Source organism: Neolamprologus brichardi, chromosome 22 (genome assembly GCF_056152115.1).
Source record: "Neolamprologus brichardi isolate AB-2024 chromosome 22, ASM5615211v1, whole genome shotgun sequence".
NCBI classification, from domain to species: Eukaryota; Metazoa; Chordata; class Actinopteri; order Cichliformes; family Cichlidae; genus Neolamprologus; species Neolamprologus brichardi.
The window spans coordinates 2,560,798-2,584,327 of NC_142124.1; the positions used below are offsets into that span (position 1 = coordinate 2,560,798).

Consider the following 23,530-nt stretch of genomic DNA (forward strand, 5'->3'; position numbering starts at 1 on the left):
CAGGCTGTGTTTTCACCAGTATAGAGGGCCAAAACTGCCAAAAATAAAAAGTTATTAAAAATAAATAACAAAGTGACTCAATAATATAATATAATATAATATAATATAAAATAATATAATATTAAATAAAATAATATAATATAATATTAAATAAAATAATATAAAATAAAATAATATAAAATAAAATAAAATAAAATAAAATAATACAAACATGTGCCAACTGTGAAATCTGGGGCTGATGATGATGTTTGAATAACAAATAGTTTAATATCTTTTATTCAGCTGTTGTTGCTGTTTGTCAGAGCTCTTCATTATAAAACATATCTGCCCTGTTCTGTCTTTCAGAGCTTCAATTCTCCCAGCAAGATATTGATGTGATACCACAGATGTCTCTGTCAACAGTAAACACCATCTGTTAAATACTGGCCCTTACTCATATTCAGCAAATGTATTGGTCCATTTTTAATGAATATAAATGCAGCAAAAACCAATAGAAATCTATTTATTCATGAAATGTCAGATAAACAGACACCATTTAATTTCATTTTGTATGTATTCATAACACAAAAAGAGGATATGTAAATTATGCTATTAAAATAAAACAAATAACTAAAATGTATTAAAAATGAAAAGAAAAAATATAGAAGAAATAAAACAGCAACAGCTTATTCTGAAAATTTAAATATAATAATAAAAAGAATGATATGTTGATGATTAATGACATTTTGATGAACAACATTCTCAGTTGTTTAAATTATTTGTTTTTACATGTGTTGGCAGTGTTGGCTCTCCATACTGTTTGTTTAACATTATTGTGTTCATCCAAACACATTAAAACCACAGCTCACACTTGATTTATATTCTGTTTCCTATTTGAAGTTATTCTGTAAGCGCTCATAACTGAGACCGTGAGACATGGACACATGGACACAGCAGGCTGGCTGCAGCAACGCTCCAGCTCTTACCTGGCATCGTGCTGCCACTCATCGGTACAGCCGGACACGCTGCGAAAGGCAAAAAGTGAGTTTGATGACAAATATTTAAAAAGCACCACATGTTGTATAATTTACTCTCTAATGTCCAGTGCAGGCATCTCTTCAGGACTACATTTAGCTCTAACGTCAGGTCAGGGACTCACTGGCAGTTGCAGCTTCACACACAAAGGTCACCAGCTTCTCTTCAATCTTCTTGAAGGCGTCCAGGTCATCCACAAAGAAGACGTGCCTGTCACTGGGTTTACTGGCGATGCTCACCAGCTCCCCGTAGTCAGCATCAGCGAAGCCAATGGCAAACACGATGTAACCTTTGATGGGAATTCAGAGAGAGAAAGATCCAACAAAACTGGAGGAGCAACATGAACGCAGACTCTTGCACATTTTAAAGACAGATAAAGTTTGGCCTTTCATTAACACAGACCGCAGCTCGAGGCCTTCTTCAGAGCTTCACAGAAACAACTGACCTTCCATCTGCATCTCTTTGGAGACTTTGTTGACGTCGTCCTGAGACCGACCGTCAGTGAGCACCACGAGCACTTTGGGGATTCCTCTCCTCGCTCCCGCCTCTTCTGTGAAGATGTTTTTCTTCACGTGCTGGATGGCTCGACCTGAGTGAGCAGACACAACGACCGTCTCCAATAACTCCAAATATTCTACGTTTAGTTTTCAGCTTCGTATTCTCAGCAGCAGACGAGTTATTTGAAACAACATGTCTATTACCAGAGGATGTTTTATTATGCTGATTTGACTTCACACCATCTGTTCTGGTTAAAAAAGTCATTAGCGGAGCTGCAAGTCTGTCACTGCGGACTTGGCAGTGATGGGAAATCAGAATTAATCAATTTTCAGCTGCAGTCTCCGGTGTGGCAGACGTTATTCTGAGAGGAAGTCAGAAAGTCCTGCAACACCACCAACTTCAGAGGATCCCCGTTTACAGTGTTAAGTGTTAAAAACATTAAAGAAAGGAAGCTTAAGGGTTTGTACAAACTGTAGCATTAACCGTGATGAAAGGACGTGATTATTGATGCATGCTGATGCACATCAGAGAGTGTTGCATCACAGCGTCCCACCAGGGAAATCACATCACAAGTTTCACTGAATGTGTGAAGAGAATTCATGTTTCTGCAGCAGCTGGAGGACCAGCTCAACATCTAAGGCTGCCCCCCCCCCCCCCACACACACACACACACTGTGCTGCAGGCTCAGACACCCACCAGACACCCGGGACCCCCGACTTACTCACACTCTTCAACTATGATCAGATTTTACACATTACTACCAACAGTTACCGTCACATATTAATGTTTAGATGTTTATTTGAATGTTTCTGTTCTTTTCATGCCTTAGAAATGTGCTCATACAGCCTCATGTGGTTTTTCCACTGCTTAATATTTGTTTCATTTAATATAAATTTCATTTTGCAGAATTAACAAATCAACATGATGACAGATGATGACAATGACAGCGGTGATGAAGATGACTATATTTTTAGTAGTATTATTATTGCTATTTATGTTATATATTGTCATTATAAGCTGTTTCATGATTTGTGTCTTCTTCTTTGGTGTTTGGTCATGACGTTTCCCGGCACCGCGTCTTCATGTTGCTTAACCCTTTAAGACCTACCATAGAACCAAGTGCGCCAGAGCTTATATTATATGTTTACATGCTGTGGAGCCATTTTTGGGAGCATTTCAAGTTGCTATACATCAATACAACCATTACAGCCTAAATTTTAATAATATGTCTGCATTAAGTGCATAGTAATTACATAAATTGCAAAAAAGTGCAATAAACTACAAAAAAATTGAAAATTGTTTTTGTCTTTTTAACATATATTTCTAGTTAGAGAAATTTAAGAGGCTTATCCCTCAAAACTGTAAATACAAAAAAGTTGCACAAAATAGTTTCCCACCACAGGAAATTTATTTTGAGTGTCTTCATAGTTTTATTTTTGAAATACACCAATTTTTATACACTGCAGGAAAAACGAAAATAAATATTATAATGCAAATTTGCAAAAAAGCAGCATATGCATCAAAATAAACTATTTCCAGCAGTGCAATATGAGTCCTAAGCATCCCAGAAACCACACAGAAAGTCATAAAGTCAAAGATAACTTTTAAAAACACCAGTATAGGCTCATGAGGCCCTGATGGTAAAAAACTACATTTCCGCGAAAATGACGTCACTTCCGGTTTCGGGCAGGTCATGGCGGACATGCGATAGTTCATGTTGATGGACGTAGGAAGTGTTACAAACAGCTGATCGGATCGGCAAAGCGTGTTTCTGGAATATTATGTTTTTGTTGCTGCAAGTGCTTTTTATGCAGTTTTTGCAAAACTATATGTGGAAGGAAACTGTGACCGAGGACAAGCTGATGGCATAAGATGTAAGTATAACTCCTCCGGTTTCATATGCAAAAAACAATTATTGTGCTAGCTCACGTGGTTGCAGAGCTACCAGGATTTAAAAATAGTTACGCAAAACAGAGCGTGCAGCTCTGACCGGCTTTAAAGGGTTAAGAATCAGGAAAGAGGTTTTGGGACTGGAACTAGTGCACTTTATGTCTTTAGTGCATAAATGGAAAAACCCCATAAAGTCAAATAATGATTATTAACTTTCATCTACGGAGCTGCTTTTGTCTTTTTTCTGTATATTTACTCAGAACCAAACCTTAAACCACAGCTTGACTGAGTCATTAACAAATCCATGTGCACCTGTCTGCTGCACGGCCGTTAATACATCCAGACATCAGAGATGTTTCTAGGCCTCTGGAAACAACAGGAAGCACATTGCTAATTGCAACGCGGCGATCCCAGAAACTGTTGCTTCCTGTGAGAAACGGAGGATTCGTGTTTTCCAGCAACACATCAGCAGCGGGAGAATTCCTCCCCACCAGTGACGCTGATACAAATCTATCAGTCTCATCCCTGTAGGAGAAACCGCCCGCGCTGCTTTGTAAACACGATTAATGACTACACCTCTCACTGCTTCCCTACAGACGTCCTCTCATCACACACACACAGTCATGAATACGACTCTGCATGAACATGCTTGACTTGCACACACGCATGTTGACACAGAGCCGAGAGGACAACACACTTTTCCACAGTGATTTAATTTTCTGTTTGCGGTCGCCTCCTGCTCAGGAGTGTTGATAACGTCAGGAGGGAGTTGTGTTTGAGCGTGTGCACGTCACACTGTGGATTTGTCTCAACCAGGTGTCTTTCTCACATTTAGAGATTATATCTGCTGCGGTAAAGACGGATTTGATCTGTCACAGTCGCACAGCTTGTATACATTTGTACACTGCATCGCACCGGCTTCAAGCACGCACGCCAACATCTGTCATCCTGAGACTCCAGCACACTCGTGCAGCGTCAGTGACTCATACGCACTTTCACAGAAAAGCAGCAGCCTGCACGCTGTGCGCGTCCTCACCTGTCTTAGTGTTTCCTCCTTTGTAGGAGATCTTGTTGATGGCGTCCAGCAGACCCTCCTTGTCACTGTAGGAGTTCAGCTTAAACTCTGTCCGGGCATCGTCACTGAACTGGGCAATAGCCACCTGTCACAAAACACATGAGCGTAGCTAATAAACAAAAGAGGAAGTAGGCCACTGTTAGGTGAAGGGGACGAGGGTTAGGAGGAGACTACGAGAAGAAGCATCGTCACAGAAAAGCTCATCTCACTGAATCCTTTTAGACTCATCATTTAGAAAGTGAACATGTTTGTGTTACTTTTATACAACCGTGATTCTATTTGAAACATTCAGCATCACTACACGTGATGTTGGCAGGTACAGAGCGACTGTAACGACCACAAAGAGCAGAGAAGGATGATGATGGAGACAGAGGAGGGTTACACCGCTGCAACGAGAGCCTCGATGCTCCTGTCAAAATGATTCCTAATGAATCAGTTTATCACTGGACAGGTCTTTAAGAATTATTATATTTAAAAACTATGAAAAATGGAGGATAGATTTCTGTTTTCAATAATAAAGTATAAGATAATACAGGATGATAAGCCTGCAGTGGGCACAGAGTCAGGCTGTGTTAGATGGAATCATTTAAAGCAGTGAGGTACATTAACCCCACAGTTTATATTTTTAAGCAATTATTTTTTGTTTGTTTGAACTTCAGATCAAAACGTTTGTGTTCCTCCATCTGTTCCTGGCTTGAACGCAGCACTTGTGGCCTGCTGTGGGTGGCTGTGTGCTGCTGCCTTAGCTACTTCCCTTCTTGCTGTGGAAACAGTGAGCTGGGTGGAGCACTCAGCAAGCACTTGGCCAGTACCAGTGGATCAGTCTGGTTGAGCTGTGTGTTTGAGCTGCTGCTGAGAGCCTGTTTCACCCTCTTTAGGGCAGATTTGATTCTTTCAGCTACTTTGATCGATATCCAGGTTGTTGTTCAGAAAGAGCCACAGCTCTCTTAGTTTAGACTGCTTCATAAAATCATGCTGACGTTTATATTTACCTTCTGTTTTGTTGTTTTCTTCCACCTGGAACGCTTTGTTTACTTTGTCACATATACGCTTGTTCTACAGTATATCACAGCATTTAAAGACAGTATGTACGATGTTCTCTAAAGCTCAGACAAACTGAGCCGATACTTGATGGCGCTGTGACACGTGAGCAGCTGTAACACAGCGTGGGAATGAGCTGTTTCATGAGTGAAGTGGGCTGTGGCCACCTGGGAGACCACTCAGGAACAGTCTTTATTTGTAAATAACAAAAAATCGAAATGAGAGCAGCTTAGAGGAAACTTGGCGCTGATTGGCTACAGCGAGAGTCTGAACACAGGAGTGAAAAAGAGGTTTAGCTCAACTGGGAGAAGCTTGCTGTATGTAAACAGTTTGTTCTCTTTCTCTAGTTTGTCCTGGAAAGTTTCCCTTTTCTTTGCATCTGCAGTGCATCAGACGCTCCTACAGCTGACGGGGAAACTCGTTTAGATGAAGAGGACCGAGTGAGGCCACAGAAACAACCACGAGATATCAGATCTTTGAGTTTAAAGATTTTTTACAATTTAATTACCGAGGAGGCTGCTCTGTGCACGTGGTAGACTCACTCGTTTCTGTCACGTCCCACAATAGTGAAGATATGAAAAATCAAATGTGATCTGGTGAGAAGAAAATTCATGGAGCGCGGTCTTTAAGTCTGTCCACAAAGAGGATTTTGAAGTGGTGGCTTTCATATGATCAGCTGTGATGTATCAGTGGTAGTGTTGGCAAACATAAACAGGCCGATTTAAATATGCAGCGACATCGTGAGTGAAACGGTTTCGTTAGAACAAACGTCTCCACATTAACAGCTACAGACAATCACGTCTTACACAGGCCGACAGTAATAATAATAATAATAATAAAACTGCTGAGACTATAAAGATGGGTATTAAACCAATGGATTCACCATTGTCACATTTGGTGACTGTAAATGTGACGATGGTGAATCCAGCTGTGGTTTCTTCGTGAGACAGATGAGAGGACGGTCCCTGCATGTGTGGGGGGTGGAGGAGGAGCAGTGATGGAGAGGGAAGCAGCTTTGCTGGGGTCACTGCAGTTTACTCAAAATTCAAGGAAACAAACAACACGAGCAGCCGTCTCCACGTTGTGTGAGCTTACTTGGATAATTGTTGGATAAGTTTATGTAACAGCTCTCTGACGTACGAACAGTCACCTGACCTCAAGCCTGCTGAGACGATTCTTCCCTACAGCTGTCAGACTCCTCTGCCTCCTGACCTCTGACCCACGTTAAACTCATGGACTAAACACACCCACAACCACCTACACACACACACAATGGACAAAAACAAACAACTGGACAACTGGACCCTCATACACACAATAATAACACGGACTGAACCACCAGTACAGAACCTCTGCAGAAGCCACATATCTCACTCTGTACAGTAATAATTATATTTCTACAACTGTTAGAACTTGTATAGTTCATATTTCTGTATAGTTCTCATATTTATATCCTGTTCACAGCCTGTACAAACTTATAGCATATTCATAACATACCTTCATACCAATAATAGACACATTTTTATAATATATCTATATTTTTGCTAAAGCACTTTCTGCAAACTGCATTTCGTTGTTGTGACATGTGCAATGACAATAAAGTTGAATTCTATTCTATTCTATGATTTCAGATTCATCAGCCAGCAAACGATGACCCTCGCTGGCTCGCAGTCACACCGCTGCAGCGTCATTCCAGGCGACAACACTTTGGTTAATTAATATGTGAATAATAAAACTATATTTATCCACGTAAAACAACACGACGCATGGTTTGTATGACAGTGTGACGCTGGTCTTCACACACTGATAAAACAGGTGTGGTATGTGCAGTGGGCTGTAGATGGCCCCGCCCACAGCCAGTGCTGACACCGCCACTGATGATCTCTTTCATTGTGCTGCCAAAGCAGCGCGCTGCAAACCTCCATCATCCACAGTGAGGACGAGGAGCCTGCTGTGCCTCAGGCAAAGTGCACATTTTTCCATCAAGTCATTGTTTTTCTGGTGTTTCTGTGGCGTGTCTGTCAATAACCTGTCAGTCACAGCATGGAGAGCAACACACGCCAAAGCTCTCAGAGAGCTGCTCGCTAAAGGCTAACACGTCGCCCTCGGTGGTACCTGTGTGCCTTCCGGGCCGATCCGGTCCAGAGCTCCGCTGGTGCTATACAGGAAACGGATGATCTTCAGGAAGTTTTCATCTCCGATACTCCAGGAACCGTCAACCAGGAAGACCAAGTCTGCTTTGGCAGCTTTACAGACTGAACGAGGAGACAGAGAACATGAAGTAAACATAACAACAGCAACTGGTTGACTCACAGAGGCAACACTTCAAATGGGAATAAGTAAAAAGGTTGTCAGTCTGCTGTATATCATTTTTGATTGGCTTTCTTTTACTTACTTTGAAGGATAATTTATCATTAAAAACATATATTTATCCACTTGCTTTCATTTGTTCGCTTTATTGCCGTGCAAATAAACAAACCGGCTTCGTTTTGAAAACCGATGAATAAAAGCAGCTTGTGAGTGAAGCAATCCTGTGATTAATTGCACTCAAAGAGCTTTCGACTTGTAAACGATTGAAACACATTAAATGCAAAACACAGAGCTGCTTCTGCTGCTCTTCCAAAGTCATTCCAATCACTTCCTTCTCTCCTCTAATCAAACCCTATTTAAGGGTCAGCCGGTGCCGCATTGATCTGCAGACGCTTCAATCCAGCATTCGACTCTTTGTTTATTGCAAACATTTAATAAACACATCTCAGGAGGAATCAAACGGACTTTGTTCTGAAGTCTGAATACAGACTGAGTGAAACTGAAATTGTTATTTTGTTCCAATATAATATTTTCTAAGTTGATTGTTAGAATTATTCACCCGCTCTTTGTAAGGACACTTTGGTTCACTGCTGTCAAAACTGCGGCTGGTTGCAGAGCAGCTGAAAGCAGGAGAGATTTAAAGCTTTATGTTGAACTTTTACAGTTTTATGCTGGTATTATTAGGGATGCAACGATACCAATTTTTTCAAACCGATACGATACCGATACTTGGATCTGAGTATTTGCCGATACAGAGTACAAAAACCGATACTTCTACCACACACACACACACACACACACACACACACACACACACACACACAAATACAATTAATTGGAAGACAGGTTTTATTTTATTCTCTGCCAATAAAAAATTAAATCTTAATAAAAATGACCACAAAAAAATTTCAAGTGAAAAATAAGCACTTCTGTTAAATTATTGCAGAGTCTCCACATTGTAATTTAACAAAATATCACTGAACTATTGGCACTGTCTCGAGCTTTCAGAATAATAAATAAACACTTCTGTTTGGAATAAAATAAATACAAATTAGGTTTGAGAATAAAATAAACTTTTAAATTATAGCAGAGTGTCCAATTTCATATCGCAGCTCGAGTATGCTGAGAAGAATCCTATGTTTTCCACGACCGGCATTGGCTGGTCATCCAGAGCAATAAAATGAGTCGAGCCTCTGTTATTTTAACTGCCCGTGGATTTTCTCTTGACATTTTTCATCGCTTTTCCAAAACCTGAGTTAAAGTTGGCTGTTCCACACTGCTGACATTTTGTTTAGCCTAGCTACAGCAGCCTCCAGTTTCTCTTTTTTTATCTGGAGCTGCCAGTCTCACTCGCCTAACCCTGTGCCTGTTTAGCGCGGGATGTCCCCCTAGTGGCCAATCTAAAAAACTACAACAGAAATTACAAGCCACCCTCTGATTAATGAAATAAGTTAGCATCGGTTCATGGTATCGGTTAACTTTTACGAGTATGAGTACACGCACATTTTACAGTATCGATTTTGTTTTTTCTGTTTTCTGTTGTCAGTGTAGCGCCCCCTTGTGGCATAACACTGTACAGAACTACAGCATTTTGACTCCACCCACAGATGAACAAATTAAACATCATCAAATGCAACTGGAATATTAGCAGTAATTCAAAGACAATTTATCAAATGTGGAGAAACTGAACTCTTCTTCATCTTTTATCCTATTCAGGGTTGAGCAGGGACCAGATGATGATACTCTTTATAAAACTAGAGCACATCTAGTGATGAAGAAACTGAAATGAGACGATGATGAGATAACAAATACTTTATGAATCCCATATTTGGGACATGTGGAAGTGTTTCCTAAGGCAGAAGTTTAACTCCTGCTGCAGCAGCGTGTACCTGCTGCAAGGGCTGTAGAGGAAACTGTAATCAAGCATGTGAGGAGGAAACACCCACTGTTCTCCTCGTCAGCGAGAATTATTTAATGTGTTGATCTCTGTGATCGTTTCTCTGAATTTTCTGGATCATCACAAATAAGATTTATGCAGAAAGCACATTTCCACATTATGTGCAGGACGGCCGAAAGGTTTATTGCTTTAGTTTAGTTTAGTTGTCAGTGGATTCTTTCTGACTCGGTCCAGATCGTCTGTTTCTCTCTAAATCACCACAAATCTTCATTGTGTGTAAATGTCCTTATTTGTTCCTCGCTGATGCCGACAGCACGTAAACAGCATCCTTCTTTGTTTTTGTTCAATGAATGTGTCTTGAAAGCAGAGTGATTTTATGCTGGTGCATTCTTACTACTGCAGTTCTGCTCCGTCCCGTGGAGAGCGCTTGTTAATGGTAAGATAAAGCAGCGAGCTCGTGCTGCTGTCGATGTTCGTGTTTGGGTCTCTCTGGATTGATTAATCTGGTTTATTCAGGAATGAAGGGACATCAGTGGGTCTTTTGTGGATGCAGAGGTCCACGACTGGTTTCTGATTTACAAACTGTCTCATTTTCGATGCTCTTCAGCTCCTCCTTACATCTTCTCAACACTCTTCACTTGTTCCCACGTCTGTCCTTACACTAACCTGCTGCACATGCTACATAACTGATAACAGATAAGACTCATTCACTTCACCTGTTAGTGTTTTTTTTTCTTCTGAAACCTTTTGTGGCAGTTTGAAAGTGAAGCTGGTGATTCTGTGGTGACGGGCGTGAGAAGAATGAGAACCGCTGTAACAGATCCAAGACTTGGTTTATAATTACACTGAATCAGACACACTGTGTGTCACATGTTACTGTGTGTGTTGTTATTTGTCCAGCTCTCATTCTCCTGCCCGGCCAGCGTGAGGATGAGTTTGTAACAAGGTAAGGTTGGGTTTAGTTAGATGAACCTAGAGCTAGGTGATATGAGATTTTTTCATATCACGATATTTGTTTTTTTTTCATTTCAGGCGATAACGATATATATCGTGATATATATTGTGATATATATCACGATATAAGCCAAATAACTATATTTGTAAGATTTAAATGTGCCGTTGCTCACAAGTAAAATGTGAAATAATCAGCAGCTTGTTTTGATTTAAATATTTTTTTCCCATAATAAGTTCAACAGGGCAGATGTACTTAAGGAACATGAGACTTTTTCAGATAAATAAAGGCAAATATTGAAAACTACACAAAAGGCAGCCGCTAAAGCGTTTAAGTTTCAAAACAGAACAAACAAAACAGACTAAACTGTCAATTCCACTTAGAAACAAAATATTAATTCTAAAAATCAATCTTAGTTTGTTTTACAGAAGAACAAAATTGACTAACTTTTGTCAATATCAAATAAACTGAGAACTAAAAGGAAATCCTCAATCTCTCCTTGTTGTATAGCTTAGCTTTTCAAACAGTTTAACAGTTACTTTAGTCTGACAAAAGCCGAATGACGAATTAGCGCTTCCAGTCAGAGATTGAGCATGCACCGCTTTATTGTATTTCCAGACCTGCTTTCAGCACAATTTACAGCGCGCTACTCTGTTTTTGTCAGACTTGAAATAGCCGAAATACCTTCACACTACAGAACTTCTGTGGCTCTTCTGTCCGACAATCTCTCCGGCGGTGGAACCATCATCTGTTTTCTCTTCGGTAACCTTCGCTCACGCTCTCGGTTGATCTTTCTCTAGTCGGCACACTCATTTCCTCCGTTACCCGGGCGGCACGGCGGCTGTCTGCTTCCCAAACAATTACACATGTGCGGCTTGGCACTTGTGACGTGACGTGACGCTGTGGCTGTGATTGATTCGGCTCTGCGCTACTTAATTTGGATTGGCTATTCTTCTTCTTCTTCTTTCTTTTTTTTAAGAGGACAAGAGAGATGAGGTCTATCGCAATAGTTTAACTTTTCTATCGAGAAAAAGTTATTTCGCAATACATCTCGTTATCGTTCTATCGCCCAGCTCTACGTGAACCCCAGAAAGCAGCCAATAGGAGACCTACTTCCTTCTCTAGTGCAGTGAGCTTGTCTGCATGTTGACTGTCTGTGACATCGAGAGAAAGTCTGAGACTCTCAGCCTGACATGTCACTGAAGCTGATCTCATTAGAAATTTGCTGCAGATTTGCGTCTTTAACGAGTGACATTTGATCGGTGGGCATACGGATCAAACTCTGCCCCCAAAAAATACTTCACAGGACGTCTATCAAAAAATTATACTTTAAAAATGAACGGAAGTATTTATGCATTTATTTTTTATTGGTTTCAGCTTGTAGCTGCAGATTTGCTTTATATTTCCTGTCATTGATATACATGTTTTCTGTCACAGCAAAGATGATCTGAGGATAAAACCTGAGACACTCTCACATTGTGAGGATGACGGCGATCTGCGGTAAAATGAAGCGTCCCTTACTAACGCTCAAAGCTATCCGCACACTGAATTCCTCTGGCTGATTATGTCGTACTTTATAATTCTTTAGCTGTAATGGCTCCAGTGTCTTGTGTCTGCGTTGAAGCTGCAGTTCTGCGTTAATTGCAGTCATCATTTAGACTCGTTAAGAATATTCTTCATTACATCTTTGACAGTCGTTCACATTCACGCGACGGCATTATTCTGACGGCGCTCCAGTGGAGTGTACAACGATTCAATGTCGTCCACACGAGGAAACAAATAAAGCACCGAGTGAAAAAGGCAACAGTTGGCCTTAAATTGAAGATTAAGTGCATCATTTAACGCTCGCCCTGAATGTATCTGGCAGTCTATTTAAAGCTCGTGTCAGATATTATATTTAACTTAAATGAGAAATCTCATAATAAGTGCAGCGAATGAAGATTCTGCCTTATAAACATCCATTCTCCACATTGTAAGATTAATATAAGATTAAATAAGAAATAAATACAGCTGACTGGTAACTATGGCTGTCAGATGAGGAAAGAGCTCATGAACTTATCATCTCAAACTCTTGTTACCAGGTTACAAAACCATCGTCTTTGCTGTGGGATAATGTAACTGGCTTGTGCAGCACTTTGTGGATCTGACAGGTGGAGAGAAGTGACGCTGACAATCGCAGCACCTAAAAGCTGAATTATTGTGAACTGAGAGGATTTTGAGTGAAGTCTGTGGGCACGCAGCTGAAACACACCAGGTCCCCGAAAAGCCTCTTACAGCCTCTGGCTTCACTTTCCAGACTCACCCAGGCTTCGTCCAATCGTGGTGCAGTCTACACGTAAAATACTACAGTACAGTCTATCCACCCATTTTCCTCCACTTATCAAGTGAATTGTACAAAACGTTAGTGCCTGGACTTCAGTCCTGTTAATAAAGAAAACGTCATCGTGCAAATCTCAGACAGTGTGTCACATATCACAGCGGCCACGGGCCGGTTTCATGTCAGACACTATCTTCACGGACCGGCCTTTAAGGTGTCGCGGATAAATACAACAAAATAAAATAATACGACAAAAACTGTCTCTGTAAATATAATAATAAACGTGAATGTTCTGTGTAATAGGGGTGGGGGAAAAATGGATACTGTGTAGCATGGTGATATTTTGTTTGCTACTAATGTATGGATACAGGGACAGCAGAAATCTATATTTTGTTACAAAAAAGGTTTTTGTGCTCTGACTTCAGAGCATGTTGATCCTTTTTCTGAGCAAGAATCCTGACATTCCTTCACTGTCCAAATGTGACAGTTTACTTATTTTAATTTAAGACATGTTTTATTTTAATTAAGTTTAAAACTTTTTGATTTAATGTAAAATTATATTTTGTTTTAATTTACTTTCAAATTCTTCAGTTGCTGAAGGGGCTGCATAGTTTTCATAAACTGCATAGTTCAGAATAGCTATAATTGTACCAGATGGTTGATTCAGTTAAGTTGGACTAGACTGTAATACAAACCGTTCAGTTTGTCAACAATCAAACTGAAATGAGAGAAAGACTGAGTGTGAGACTTTGATATTAGAGAAAATGATGATTGATAAAGTTTACCTTTATGTACAGAATCTGAATATCGCAAAATATTTTTAAAAATTGCAATAATATCGTATCGTGGGATGTATGGTGATTCCCACCTTTACTGTGTAAATGTGTAACTTTATTAGCAGCGTCCTCCTGAAATGCACCAACAACATTGAGAGTAACCTCCTCCTCTCTTCCCCTTAATGCTCTCTGGTCGCTATGGTAACACATAAATATTTCTTTCAAAATAGGACAATAAAACCCAGGGAAACCAAGTTAACGATAAAAACTCTGAAAGCCATAAATTTCACACCCGAGCCTCAAATCTCGCAGCCCGGTATTGAACGACTCACGGACCGGTACCGGTCAGTGGCCCGAGGGCTGGGGGCCAAAGACATGTCTGACTGCACACCTATAAAATAATAAAAGGTCTCCTGCTACAAATCAGAATATCAAAGCTGGTTATGCAAAACGTTTCATAAAAACAAATGTTTCAAACTATAATACATAAATATTTATACATATTTATTGAAAACTGAGCAAAAGAAGCTGTTTGGATGCAGCCTGATGTCACCAAAACACATCAACAACAACACATCAACATAAAGAGATGGAAAGATGAGACGATCAATGACAGTATTATAAACTGCTCTCCTACCTTCCTTGGCAGCAGGGATTGTGGGTGTAGGCGTGGTGGTCGGGGGCTTGGTGGGTGGTGGGGTCGGGACGGGCACTGCAGAACAAACATACACATGAGGATGTGACAGCCTGTAATTATAACAAAACAACCGTCGTGTGCCACATGACCCTTTTCTCGTTTGGCTCTTGGCGAAGGCGGTCGCACTTTTTCTCCTCTCCCTTATCTTCCCTGCTTCGCTTCTTGTGTCCTTGTCTTGTCTGTGTTTTTACTTTTCCCTGAACATTCTCTCACAGTCTGTTCTCTAAAACCTAAAAGAGGAATTATGGATTTAATCAACTGGTCTCTGAATGCAATTGACAATTGACCTTTTCTCAACGAGAAGTTTGGGCTCGGGTGAGCCTGAGTGCTGAAGATATCTACATACTGATCGGAGCTGGCTTGGCCCTGACTTATCGAAGAATTAAGAAAGTGGAACTGGCTGTTCAAACCCCCACAAGGCTGCCCGCTGGGATTGAAATGATGGGACGAGGCGTGAGTTTCTCAAAATGGGCTCATTGAGTCATCACGGATAAGATCTTGGAGAAGCTTATGGCTGCTGTGAATACTCGGAATAACATCTCTGAGCACAAACTGGATGAGATCTTAATAATGATAATAATGGATTGGATTTATATAGCGCTTTTCAAGGCACCCAAAGCGCTTTACAATGCCACTATTCATTCACTCTCGCATTCACACACTGGTGGAGGCAGCTACTGTTGTAGCTACGGTTGTAACAGAAGCGAGGCTGCCATATCGCGTCATCAGCCCCTCTGGCCAACACCAGTAGGCGGTAGGGTAAAGTGTCTTGCCCAAGGACACAACGACCAGGACAGAGAGCCCGGGGATCGAACCGGCAACCTTCCGGTTACAGATACGCTTCCCAACCCCCTGAGCCACGGTCGATCTTGGAGAAGCTCACTGCGGTTGTGAGTTCTCAGAATCTGCTCTTTGATCGTAAGTTTGATAACATCATGGAGAAGCTCGCGGCTCTCCAACGGGAGATTGAGAGACCAGTGTTGGACTGTAGAACTGCTTTGAAATTCATATGAGCTGTTCGCACTAAAGTAAAAAGCACCATCACTTCATGCGGATACCCCTTCAGTGCCAGCTGCGGTCTCAAGGCTGGAGCTGAACAACACCCTGATAACGACTGTGTTTAGTCTGTTCTTCCCATTCCATGCAAGGCCACCTGGGTTGGCTGGAAGACTGTTTACTTAGCCTGGCAGGGCGAAGGACACTGTCTCAGCTGAGCTATGGACACACACACACACAAAGCGCACTCCCACTGTGTCTGCCTTTGACTTCCTGCCTGTATTCTACGTGTGTCTTTGAGTGTCTCTGTGCGTTTATGCACTCAGCGCGGTTTAGGCAGTAAATCAGCTACCTGAGGCTGAGAATTACTTGTGATGGCAGGTAGGGAGCATTCAGTAGTGGCTGCCTGCAGCGATGGGGATAGTCATTTGGAGGAAAGGCTCTGGCTTTCATTTGCATCAAAACAAAGCAATAAATCATTGTGGAGGCTCACTGCAGAGCTGCGGTACAGAGGGGAGCAGCTTCAAGCAAACAAATGTCTGCTTAGCTTTGAGGAGGGAACATTCTTTCTTGTATCTCTGTGGATATTTTCTTTGTCTCGTTTTCGATTCTGCGGGTTCTCGTCTCCGTGCCGCCTCTAAACTATGCTTTTCTCTCGGCTCGTCATTCTCACTTCACTTATTTTAGTTCGCCACAGAAATTAGCTTTCAGATCAGCAGCCTGATTTAGGAAACACTATGCTCCCATTATGATTGTGTAGCACTGCTAACACATGAATGAAAACATTCACGCACATATTGCAGAAACTTTAACACTAAGTTCAGTGAACTGCAGACAGTTGGCAAAGGAAACAAGCTGCTCACCTCTGAGTTTACTCGCGCTGAGACCTCAGAAACAATAAAAGTGCTCAAAGTAAAAGTTGGTCTGTGTGTCTGAGCTGAAACTGCAAATGTGCACATAGATGAGAGCAGCGCAGGACCTCCAGTGATCATCGCCTGCACTGAAAAACTCAAAGCAGCGCTGAACACAGTGCAGAGGAAACAACCAGGAATGTGAGATTAACTATAACTTCTTTTTGCTTTATTCTCATCAACAGGGCGTCGCCATGTTTATTTACCAGACACTGAGTTTGCCTGCAGTTCCAAAAACTTTCATTTTATCCATTTTATTGTATTTTTTACACCCTCTGCTGATTTTACTAATCAATACTGCTATTGCTGCAATAACAATGGAAAAACTGATAAAACAGCACATATGTGCATCCATCTGAAACCTGTGAGTCTCACAGCTCAGCTGCTGGTTCTGTGTTGACTGGAAACAAACTGCATCCAGTTATTTGGTCGACTCGTTATTAAAGCTGCACCGTCGCGCAGGTTCGGCTGTGATCTCGAGCGCTTCTTCAACACACGGTGGATCTTATAAAGTGACACGTGAGACACGCTGACGTGTGGTTGATTAAAAGGTCTTCGTCTCTGCAGTGAAGCTGGTGATTAAAGTGTTGGATGCAGCTGAACATAACTAAAGCGAGCAGTGAATTTACTGCACGCGGGCCTCATTGAAAATAAAACAACAGCCCACCCACCCCGTCACCCTCCCCTCCCGTCTCCAGACAGTGGGTCTTGATTAGTGTTTGGGGCTGCTGCTGCAGAACAAAAGGCTCATCCTGAAAAGAAGGAAGAGGATTCAGCGCTCGGCGCTCCGGCGAGGATAAAAGATGTTTTATGATGAAAACGACGCGATCGTCCTCCCAGCCCGGACCGGGCTTCTTCTTCAACCGATGACAGCTGACAGCAGTTTGTGTATAATTGTGTGTGTTTCCCCGCCGTGTGCTTCTGCTATATTGTTAATATGACACATGTAAGGGCGCTTTCAAAACGGGCGTTTGGCAGATCGAATGGAGGAGGCAAAGTACTTCTGGATGTGTCGGCGGTGCACGAGTGGGTTTGTGCGACACGCTGCACATCAAAAAGCAGTTTACAGGATTTCCCAGTTTTTCAGCTTCAAATTGGCTGCAGATCTGACGACCTTAGAGGCAGCCAAAGTTTTCAGTCCTCAGTTTGTGGTCGAAATAAACGAGCCCGAGAATGACTGAGAGACGGCGTTACAGTCGCACACATTAGCTCTCTCAGAGAACACAAATAAGAAGAAAGAAGAGAGCGGCTGCTCTGAAACATTCATTGTCTGACACTAAATGGGAAAAACTACACACATGCATCCCTATCAGAAACAAAAGTGGCTGATCTCCACACAAAGGTCATGTAGGGATGCACGGATCGTGAGATTTTAGGCTGATATTGACGATTACAATAAATATTTGCAGCACAGCTCAGTGGATTTCTTTTGTTTCTCTGAGACATGATGAACGATCAACATATAACCAATCAGAACTTCCACGTGCTCTCTCTACACGAGGTGTTTGCTGTTTTTGTTGGAGGTTCCACTCTTACATTAACCTCCTAGGACCTGCGTCCACATATGTGGACGTCACATTTTGGGTTATTTAGACCAAAATACTCAATTTTGCTCTCCTGGGGCCTGATATCCACTTACGAGGACATTATACTATCAACATTTTAAACGGATATCCTCATATGTGGCTCTGATTTTTCTTAAAAACAAAAAAAAGGTAAAAATAAAAATCTGGTAATTCTTTCTTTTTATATTCACCGGGCCCCAATCAGCCCAAATATCAAAGAGAAATTAAAAATGCTGCTGTGGAAGAGTTCAGGTCTTAGGAGGTTAATGCAAACTATTCTTTGTCTGTATCTGCAACTGCTGCATAAATGTAGGGACTGCTGCAGTCTGCCTTGTTGGAGCTGCCTGACTCGATCCTGTGTTGGCGATCACAGCTTTGAGTCCCACAAAGCCAAGTTGGAAAAACCTTCTGCCCAAAACACACACTGCAGCAGCTCTCAGCAACCTGGAGACCACGTTTTACATTTTAAACTTTGGCATCACAAAACATGATTCGTTATATTCTGAAAAGTATCAACGTTTTAAGATTTAAAAATAAATCTTTAAGCTTATTTGAGGCATTGATTTCAAGAGTTTCTGAGGGTGTGGAGAAACCCTCAACAAATGCATTTACTGTGAAATATTTGCACTCTTAAAAGCCTTTTAGCTCCTCGTTACACTGTTGTTGAATATTTATTCAGGGATAAATGGACACGTTGGCAACAGATAAACGTTGGCCACTGGCGTCAGAAATGAAGATCTTGTGCAATGGCATGCAATATGTAAGTGTGCCCAATGTGAAAGACTGGAAGCAGCCCAGCACACAGAGACACACAAACGAGGCTTCTGTGGAGTGATCTTAAAATAGCAGCAGCAGGAGAAATCCAGAGTCATGGAACTGCAGTGCAGCTCAACCTGCAGCATGTAAATGACACGTGTGTTCAAAGCTGAGGTCCTTACGCGTCTTCTCAGCGGTGGTGACTGCAGGCCCTTCGGTCCCGTCCTGCAGCTGAGCGTAGATGCTGATCTTATACTGCGTGTTGGGCTTCAGGTTGTTGAAACAGTGCCTGCTCGCTCCTCCGCTCAGTCTCGTCTCCTGCTTCTGACTGCCTGCAACAAAAGTACAAAGAACATTTTTATCTTTCTCAAAAATGATTTTGCATTCGTCACATACAAAAATAAAAGTAAGTGCATGCACATGCAAGTGTTGAACGATCTGCACGCATCGTAAACCCAGCACGTTATCACAGATTGAAAATGAAAGCATTTATTAACTTTGTTGTCATTAGGATGCTGCTGTTCGCTTGGTTTGTTAATAATTGATGAATCAAATCCAATTATTGAACCAATCAAACATCTTCCTGTTGTATTTGTTCGCTCCATCCTAACAGTCGGGGTCCATTGGTAACATGTCAAACAGTTTTCTAAGAAAAACCTGTTATCCATGAAACACCAAGCATTCACTTCATTACAGGAAACAGGTGGAACATTTTAATGACTTAAAGAGGCATCCAGTGCAAAGATAATGAGAAGGACAAGCTCACCATGAAACTGCCAATACAAATAAATACATATTCTACACAGGTGGGAGTGTATGGGTGGAAAAATCTCAGCTTAACCCTTTAAGACCTACCATAGAACCAAGTCCGCCAGAGCTTATATTATATGTTTACATGCTGTGGAGCCATTTTTGGGAGCATTTCAAGTTGATATACATCAATACAACCATTACAGCCTAAATTTTAATAATATGTCTGCATTAAGTGCATAGTAATTACATAAATTGCAAAAAAGTGCAATAAACTACAAAAAAATTGAAAATCGTTTTTGTTTTTTTAACATATATTTCTAGTTAGAGAAATTTAAGAGGCTTATCCCTCAAAACTGTAAATACAAAAAAGTTGCAAAAAATAGTTTCCCACCACAGGAAATTTATTTTGAGTGTCTTCATAGTTTGATTTTTGAAATACACCAATTTTTATACACTGCAGGAAAAACGAAAATAAATATTATAATGCAAATTTGCAAAAAAGCAGCATATGCATCAAAATAAACTATTTCCAGCAGTGCAATATGAGTCCTAAGCATCCCAGAAACCACACAGAAAGTCATAAAGTCAAAGATAACTTTTAAAAACACCAGTATAGGCTCATGAGGCTATATGGTAAAAAAAACTACATTTCCGCAAAATGACGTCACTTCCTGTTTCGGGCAGGTCATGGCGGACATGCGATAGTTCGCGCTGATGGACGTAGGAAGTGTTATGAACAGCTGATCGGATCGGCAAAGCGTGTTTCTGGAATATTATGTTTTTGTTGCTGCAAGTGCTTTTTATGCAGTTCTTGCAAAACTATATGTGGAAGGAAACTGTGACCGAGGACAAGCTGATGGCATAAGATGTAAGTACAACTCCTCCGGTTTCATATGCAAAAAAGATTATTGCGCTAGCTCACGTGGTTGCAGAGCTACAGGGATTTAAAAGTAGTTACGCAAAACAGAGCGTGCTGCTCTGACCGGCTTTAAAGGGTTAATGGGAATAAACCAGTTCATTGTCATAGGAGTCAAGTCAAGTGAATCAAACCAATGTGAGCAGCAGCAGGACGCAGCTGATTTATTTGGCTAAATTAAGTCCTCAACATGTCTTGTAGTCCTCCAGAGGCCTGGTAATGAACCAACCATTTGATTCAGTGTGTTGACCCAGGGTGAGATCGAAAACCTGCAGGACACCGGGCCCTCGAGGCCTGGAGTTCGCCACCCCTGCACTGAAGGTCACTGAACCCATAAATGCTCCTTTTTCCTCAGGCATCATCAAATAGAGTTTAATCCCTCAGAATCCAAGCCAGAAGTGCCGCTATGACTAATATTGCATATAATCTGTGATATGATTTAATCACATTGATGATGGTTGGAAGCTCGAGCTGTGAGGGAGCCATCAGGCAGAGGAACCTATGAGATACAACATTCCTGTGTAGCTAAACTGGGATAAGACGATAATAAGGGTGAAGAATTGATCCTGTGCAGGAAAAAATCAAAGAGTTATTTCTGTAAATTCTAGCTGAACATGGTAAATCCTTCTGTCCTGCAGGAGGATGCATGAAAACACACTTTACACTTTTCTTTCTATACCCTATTCCCTCAATCTCCCTCCCTCCATTCCCTTTAAATTCCAGCCTGTTCAATAATAAAACAGGATAATCACACATTTCCCCGTTCTCAGCAGCAGGTGTAATTATTTACCAGCTGTTCTAACATAAGTCATTATTTAGCTTCATTGTGTGTTGAGAGACCCAATACATTGGCTCTCCCCGAGGAGACACGGGGGAATTTGTGCCTTTTATGTGACGTTAATGACGCCGGTGTTATTGCTGGACGCCTAAAGGTGACGAATAACAGCTATTACTTTCCTATTTGGTGGATGACGGCTGTATTAAAAGTTAGTCTTAGCTTTGAGGTGCTGACTGAGTGGTGGATGTTTAAAATCGATTCAGGGCCAGACCATCTGTTGTTCGATGTTATTTGGATGTGTTATCAGTGTCAGACAAAGAACTATTGTGTTTGTTGGTGGCTGCAAAGAATCATAACTGAGGAAATGATAAGCATAAGGTGCTTCACAGAGGTGACTTTGGTGCAGTGGCCTGTTTGGCAGCTGACGTACGAACACATTAAAGTTTGTCGGTTCATAAATAAATTGCAGAGAGTTTAACAGACACTGGAGGTAATGTGTAAGTGTATCTGCTGTCACCATGTGGCTGCTTTTCTTCCTAGAACATCAAGTTAATATTGGTTTGGGGACCATCACTGACAGCCAATCAAAATGCTGTAATAAAGCCTTGCAGCCAATTTGTTCTGTAGTGGAGGAAGTGCAGAGCTAAAGAGGAATTCTAGATAAAGACATGTTTGTGAGGGATGTAAGGTTTATGCACACGATCTACTTGCTTCTATTTAGAAAAAGATCATAGGTGAACCATGCATTAGAAAACCTTTAAATATGCATTTGGAGAACTTCTACACTGTTAGCAAGAATGCCCACTCTCTGTGGGAATCTTGTAATCCTTGATCATGTTTAGAACCAATAGATATAGTTAGATTTTTATTTTTAGGGATCATCACAGCACCAAAGTCAGGGTAAGAAGCAAGTAGCAACAGAGAACCACAACTAGCTGCTACTTATAAGCTTTACATCTGTTTGTACTGTGCATGTATTAATGAAAGGTGGAATGATCCTTGTTGGACTCCAGTTGCAGGTGTGTTGTTCCAGTCTTAATCAACTGCAGTTATAAAAGGTCTGCATTAGTAAATTTCATCCATCCATCTTCTTCCGCTTTATCCGAGGCCGGGTCGCGGGGGCAGCAGCCTAAGCAGAGAGGCCCAGACCTCCCTCTCCCCAGCCACCTCCTCCAGCTTATCCGGGGGAACACCAAGGCGTTCCCAGGCCAGCCGAGAGATATAATCTCTCCAGCGTGTCCTGGGTCTGCCCCGGGGCCTCCTCCCGGTGGGACATGCCTGGAACACCTCACCCAGGAGGCGCCCAGGGAACCACCTCAGCTGGCTCCTTTCGATGTGGAGCAGCAGCAGCTCTACTCTGAGCCCCTCCCGGATGGCTGAACTTCTCACCCTATCTCTAAGGGAGAGGCCAGCCACCCTTCGGAGGAAGCTCATTTCTGCCGCTTGTATCCGCGATCTCGTTCTTTCGGTCACTACCCACAGCTCGTGGCCATAGGTGAGGGTGGGGACGTAGATCGACCGGTAAATTGAGAGCTTCGCTTTTACACTCAGCTCCCTCTTCACCACGATGGACCGGTGTCGATCTCCGGCTCCCTTCTGGTAAATTTCATTTAATTCAATTTTGGTTTTGTTTCTAAAGCACCAACCTAAACAACAGTCATCCCAAAGCACTTTACCTGGTGATGTAAACCTTACAATAACACAGAGACAACCCCAACAGTCAAATGGACCCCTGTAAGCACTTGGAATAAACCTCTGGCAGGAGCAGGATGTGTGGACATGTCAGCTTCTCCTGAATCAAACTTTGTAGAGCTGCACGACGCTTTTTACTGCCAAAGTGCAAATAACATAAAAACTAAAGGTGCTTTTCCTTCTGTTGCTCGTCTAAAAGTATAATCTCACTGTAAAAACAAGGGCATTTATTATTATTATTCACACGTCCAGACACCTTTGGTTCCCTTCGAGACCCCCCCGCCCCCCCGCCGAGGGGTTTGCGTCTCCTCCTGGGATCAAACCCGGGGGCTTTTGCTTGCTACACATACATAAACCACATGCTACTGAGCCACTACAGCCACCTAGCTTATATTATTATGTTTAACGACGCAGGCATAATTTAGCATGACACTAAAGTTAATTAGCTGACAGTCTCGTTAAAAGAACGTCAGCGGTGGGCTATAAACAAAAACATGTTTCTGCAGGAAGAACGTATCTGCAGAGTCTCGGCACTTCAAACTAACGCTGGGATGCACGGTGTGATTGCCGTTTATACGCGCTGACTCATGCAGACGGCAGCTTTACTTCCCTTCTTCTTCACACTCCCACACATAATGAACTCTAAATAGAAGCAGTTCAGTTTTTATTGTTTTAAAAAAATATACTGTCACAAT

The 23,530-nt window shown here is 41.7% G+C and overlaps 1 protein-coding gene across 4 annotated transcripts in view; it reads right to left on the reverse strand.

Annotated features, from left to right (window-relative positions):
- Positions 1 to 23,530, reverse strand: part of col14a1b (collagen, type XIV, alpha 1b) — a 191,182-nt gene that overhangs the window by 38,797 nt on the left and 128,855 nt on the right. For all 4 annotated transcript variants that reach the window (XM_087834563.1, XM_087834562.1, XM_087834561.1 and 1 more), the window contains 7 exons: positions 18,879 to 19,028; positions 14,409 to 14,483; positions 7,635 to 7,774; positions 4,440 to 4,563; positions 1,460 to 1,603; positions 1,139 to 1,303; positions 966 to 1,004 (listed from right to left, as the gene is read on the reverse strand). In XM_087834563.1, the coding sequence (XP_087690689.1) occupies positions 966 to 1,004; positions 1,139 to 1,303; positions 1,460 to 1,603; positions 4,440 to 4,563; positions 7,635 to 7,774; positions 14,409 to 14,483; positions 18,879 to 19,028 (837 nt within the window). The remainder of the gene's footprint in view (positions 1 to 965; positions 1,005 to 1,138; positions 1,304 to 1,459; positions 1,604 to 4,439; positions 4,564 to 7,634; positions 7,775 to 14,408; positions 14,484 to 18,878; positions 19,029 to 23,530) is intronic.